This window comes from Buceros rhinoceros, unplaced genomic scaffold (assembly GCF_000710305.1).
Source record: "Buceros rhinoceros silvestris isolate BGI_N320 unplaced genomic scaffold, ASM71030v1 scaffold37296, whole genome shotgun sequence".
Taxonomy (NCBI): domain Eukaryota; kingdom Metazoa; phylum Chordata; class Aves; order Bucerotiformes; family Bucerotidae; genus Buceros; species Buceros rhinoceros.
In genome coordinates this window covers 9274-14649 of record NW_010418753.1, presented here as the reverse complement: position 1 = coordinate 14649, position 5376 = coordinate 9274, and the positions used below count along the sequence as shown (strand labels likewise).

Genomic DNA, 5376 nt, shown 5'->3' with positions numbered 1-5376 from the left:
GGGAGGGAGGGAGGGAGGAAGGAAGGAAGGTCAATATTGGAGCTGTAGATCAGTGATTTTTAGCTTCATTATTCAAGAACTTTTTTTAGTCTTTGTAACTGAGGACAGAAAGCTGAAGTCTTGCCTGGTCGTTTTCCCCGTAAAGGTTATCTGTAATGATACAAGCTGTATGGGAAAGACCTCAGAAATGAAACTGGATGAGGAAAGGTTTGTCTTACCTAGCGTAGCCAAAACGTGGCGGAGTTCAGCCCCCATCACCGTTCCATTTCCCTCCTTGTCAAACACGCGCAGACCCTCCACGAAGTCCTCGTAGGTGCCTGTGTCTTTTGTCTTGGCAATGTGCTGGAGCATGGGCAGGAAGGTCTCAAAGTCAATCATCTTAGAGTTCATCTCTACAAAGACACAGATGGAAATGAAAGTTTTGGTGGATTCTAGAAGAGTTGAAGACTAACCGTGGGGCATCCACCACGCAGAAGAATGGATAGTCAGAGTGGGAAAGATTTCTGACAAGAGAGAGGTATGAGGTTTTGATAGACAGATGGATGGATAGATAGACATCTCCTACTATCTGACATATGCAAACATCAAGGAAAAAAAATACTCTTAGCCTCCCAAGGCTGTTTTACGGTACATCAGAGTATAAAACTACAGAAGACGGTAAGAGACGCTCATCCCCAACATGAAAACAGTTTTGCTTTGCAATCCCTGAAACATGGAGATGTTTAAAACCATACTGGGAGAGGAGCTTCAGAGCGAGCAGGCAGTACCAGGGCTGCATATCCCATTCTCCTCAGTCTTTGCCATTCAAGAACATTGGAGGGGACTTTGTTCCCGTATGACTCCTTGTCCTAGCTGCCACTGTGTCACTGCCATATCCTGACATATCATATGTGTTGTCTGAGGGTCTACTTGTCAGTTCCAAGCCAGTGGAAATAAAAGACAGAGAAGGAATATAGAAAATTCCTGAATATAGACAGAGATTTCCTTTGTTTTCAAGAGATATCCAGTGTATGGTGAACACCGAATGGAGATACTACTGCAGTCATAGCAGACCTTGTACTTTTGTAGAACAAGCTGTGTCCTCACAATCAGTCTATCCCTTTGTTTCTTTGGATGTCTTCAAAACATCCGTGTTTTAAACAGACACGAGTGAAGGTCTGGCATTAAATCGATTTTAAAAGGCAAAAACATGTCATTGTAAAACACATTGACGCACAGGGCCATTAAATCAATCCATTCTCCTAAACTTGAGACAACTATATTGACTGCAAGATCGCTTTTCCCCTTGTTTCCTTTTCTGCTAGTGATTTGCAGAGGCTGTTCCATATCCTTTGTGATTTCACAATTAATCTTACCATCAGAAAACAGAGACCTCATCCGCTTCACAAACAATTCGTGGAGTGCTCTTTTTCAAAGCAAACACAGAGGAGGACACCAACCTTCTGGTTTGGGTCTGCCAAGCAGTTTCATGACCTCAGCCTGGGTTGGATTCTGCCCCAAAGCTCTCAAGACATCTCCGCATTGTGCATATGTGATTTTCATCTCCGACTTAGGAGTCCGGTCGAAGAGCGAGAATGCTTCTTTAAATTCTGAAAGACAAAAGATTGCTAAGAAATGCATGCCACGCTCGCTCAGATAAAGTCAAAGCAAGCCTAGACCTTCCCCCTAACTAACTCTGCCTGACCCTTTTATTTTGCAGTTTGGGCATGAGTAGGATGAGCTTTGTTGTTGTTAACTCCCGTGTTTGTGTTCCTCCTCCCTTGAATTTTCCGCTTCAGTCAGGGAATGGAATCGGAGAGGTCAAATACTCTTCTCGTGGTATTTCCGTCTCAGCTAACACTGGGAAGTGCAGAAAACTTTATGGAAATGGCTGGCCTTGAGAACTTCCCGGCATGTCAGGAGCACTCAGGACAGCACAGAATTCAGTGACGGTTCTGCTCATTAGCCAACAAGAAGTTGTATTCAGCATTACACACTTAGAGGGCACTGACACAGCCCAGGGAGACAAAGGAGCACCTCTGCCAGCAGGTAACAAGATACTCCGTGATAACTACTGGAATAATCACACAACAAGCAGCATATTGGCGGGGGAGGCTGAAGGTGTGTGGAAAACCTTATAATTGATCAGTTGTTGTATTTAATAGTGTCAAGGAGCAGATCTGGAAGAATCCTCTGATCCCCAATCCAATTGCATCCGGAGAAGTCAGGTTTGTTATGCCATCACCCACCGACACCAGGCCAGATCTCACACAATCATTCCCGGCAGAGGTTTCACATCTGCCTGCTCCTCCCATGTGTCCATGCAGAGCCCTTCCCCTTGCAAGAAGAGCCAGCTCCCCTCCACTACGCCCTTGTGAACATGTCCTCATGTCTTCCCTTTACTCCCTGCTGAAGAGGGAGTATCCGTTACTGCTGCAAGCAGCACTACCTTAACAAGAGCGCTCCCATGGGAGAGGGTCCCTGTTCTACCAGGAATTAATGGAGCCAGTGCAGGATCCCAGCGGAGGCTTCTCCAAGCACTAGTTACTCAGGTTTTCCCACCCTTCCTGGAGTTGAAGACAAAATCGCAGAGACAGAGGAGCATCTCAGGGTGCAAGGAACAGAAACAGGCTGTTCTCCTCTACTGAACGTGCTGCGTTGGGCATAGTCTAAGAGCGATCACAAATATCCCTCTGGCTTTAAAGCCGAATCTGCCCATTGTCCTGCTGTTACTCTTCTGTCTGCATTTCCCTCCCGCTCTCCAAACACAGAAAGACTATCTCTTCTCCACAGATCATGATTCATTCAACTGTTCATGAACTCTACACACCAGATTGTCTCCATCTTTCCCTTCTCAGTTCCTTCTCCTCTTTATTTTCTCTGCTCCTTTTTTCTTGCATCTCCTTTGCTTATTACCCTCTCTCCTTCCTTCTCCCCGTGTAGCCTCTCCTCCTTTCTCCTTCCCTTCTCATTTTTATCATTCCACTCATATCTTACTCATTTCCTTCCTCATCCAACACTTTCAAACAATATTGCATTTCCTCATTTTGGAATAATTAATGCTCTCCTTGCTTTCTTCCTTGCATTGTCTTTGCTCTCTCTTTCTCTGCCTCCTGGATCTCTGCCTCCTCTGGAGCCCAGCTCCCACTGCCAGCCCTCACTCCAGCAGAGGGCAATAGTGGATTTTTCTTGCTGATAGTGGAAGGGGGCCAGTGCCCCACTCTCAACTCTGTCCTTTCCTGAGGATCTCAGCTGCTGAGGTGGATGAGAAATACGCTTCCCTCGCTGAGCTATTCACCTGCCTGGCTTACTCCTTGAGATCAGTTGCCTGAGCACCCCTCACACCACCTCCTGCAGGTTCACAATTCATCACAGATACTGACAGCACATTTATCCCTGTCGTTTTTTTTCTTTTTTAATTTAAAATCAGATGTAACCTCCTCTCACCAGAGCATTGGCCTGTGGGTTTGGAACCCCCATTTTCTCAATATACAGAAGCAGCAACTTTCTTCATTTGCATTTCCATTTGCTGACTTAATGCAAGGTTCCATCAAAGCAATGAAAGCAGCATGGCTGTGCCATGCTAGCCTCCTGCTAGCCAGTAAACCACTGGCAGGAATAGTGTATATTTTCATACACCTAATTGCTGCCTATCTTCTCATCTTGAATAGCTCATATTCTTCTCATTTCAGCAATTTAGGGGGCTGGAAAGGCCAGAAATCCAGTTTCATAAATACACATTGCCACCATCAAAGAATTTCACTCGCAGTTGTGGCAGGAGGACATGGGTGTGTTACACATGGCTTCATCCACAGACCATTCTTCTCCTTCTGAGAGTAACATAATAATTACTCTTTGCAGGGAAGTCAGCCTGGCGCAGCAAAGTCCTTTGCTTAGCAAGAGAAAGAGGTTCAGAATATCCTAGAAGATAGGGCTGCATTGTGTGTTTCTCCTCCTCCACCACCTCAATTCAGAATCAGCTGCCAGAAAACCAGCTGGGATTAATGGTGATAGACTAAAGGCCAATAATATCTAACACATAGGATTAGCTTTTTCTAAAAAACACTTATAAAGGTGTGATAGGTGACCCTGACCTCCTGATGACTTCCTGAAAGAGGAAACGCGATGAAACTAACAGTGCAGTCCAGAGCTGAAAATGAACCTAGAACAAAGCAAGTGCAACTGAAACCCAGAAGAGAGGAAGAGCTGGCAATCTTGGGAGCTTCAGAGAGTGAGGAGAGAACGGGAAGGAGAAAACAAATCAAAAAGATGTATTCTAGAGCTCCTGCGAGTCCTGACTCTCAAGTCATGCCAACAGCCAGTAAAACAGCTGTAAATCATGGCAAGTGGTGCTGGCTTTCTAACCCGTGCTAACACAAAATCAAACAGGCCCAGGCACTGGAATACCTATTGGCTTTCTTCAACTGGTAACACACTTCTTGGCAAGATTTTGACATATGCCAGCTAGTAGAGAGGACAGCGTGTGCCAGGGACAATCCAAGGACAGCTCTGGACCATGCCATAGATATAACTGTACATGTGAAGCATCTCAGTTCTACTTTGGAGTAAATATCTACCTAGCAACTATCAATCTGCCTACCTACTCACCTAAAACCCTTCTAAAGGTCAGATGAAGGAGTGGAGAAGAGGCCAGGAGGAAAGGAACTGAGGAGCTGACTGATGAGCAGTGATCAGTCCCCAGGTGAGGTTCTCCCCAGTGCTAGCACACAGCATAACCCTGTTACGCTGTTGTAGCAGACATGGAGTTCTCATAGCCTTTGTCACACAGATGATGTTATCTGCTTCCTGCCCTATGGCTTTCTCTTCGATATTTCAAGGACATCCTATTCACAAGACCTGGATTCCCAGCTTTGAGCTGTGTAAGCAGAGAGTACAGCTAGAGCAACAGGGAGCAGAGGCTGCTGTAAAGAAAAAAGCAACTTTCTGTTTCTAGAGATGGTTTATACCTGCTTTAGAACTGAAGTCTTTTATGGGAGCCCTGGAGTTGCTCCAAATTTGCCATTTCCTAACCACTCAAATGATGGCCAGACAAACATTCCATTTTTTTCCCTTTTCTTTTCCCATTCTCTGGTATAGTCCCTAGAGCTCGTTCTCCTCAGGGAGAGAGGAAACAAGGCATAGAAACTAGGTGGGTCTTATCCAGCCTCCGAAACATTTACTGATGAGAGATCCAGCTGTTGTGTGTTGCTGTAAGAGTTCAAAGGGTTGTGGCTCAGAATTGTGCCTCCCATACACTTCTCCCACGACTTGAGGACTGGAAAAGGGGCAGGTTCCCAGAAATCAGCAGTTGCCTCCAATCATGTGTTACTTTTGACCTGTTGTTCGAAAATAAAAACTAAAGCCATTAAGGGGGGGGGGGGGGGGGGGAGAAACACC

General features: G+C 45.6%; 1 protein-coding gene across 1 annotated transcript in view; it reads right to left on the bottom strand.

The window, feature by feature from the left end:
• Positions 1–218: 218 nt before the first annotated feature.
• The window catches only part of LOC104495658 (myosin light chain 1, cardiac muscle), a gene marked incomplete at its 3' end in the record, with an annotated part of 7322 nt that continues 2164 nt past the window's right edge, over positions 219–5376 (bottom strand). The window contains exons 3-4 of the mRNA XM_010138654.1: positions 1440–1589; positions 219–392 (exon numbers count right to left, since the gene is read on the bottom strand). Of these exons, the coding sequence (XP_010136956.1) occupies positions 219–392; positions 1440–1589 (324 nt within the window). The remainder of the gene's footprint in view (positions 393–1439; positions 1590–5376) is intronic.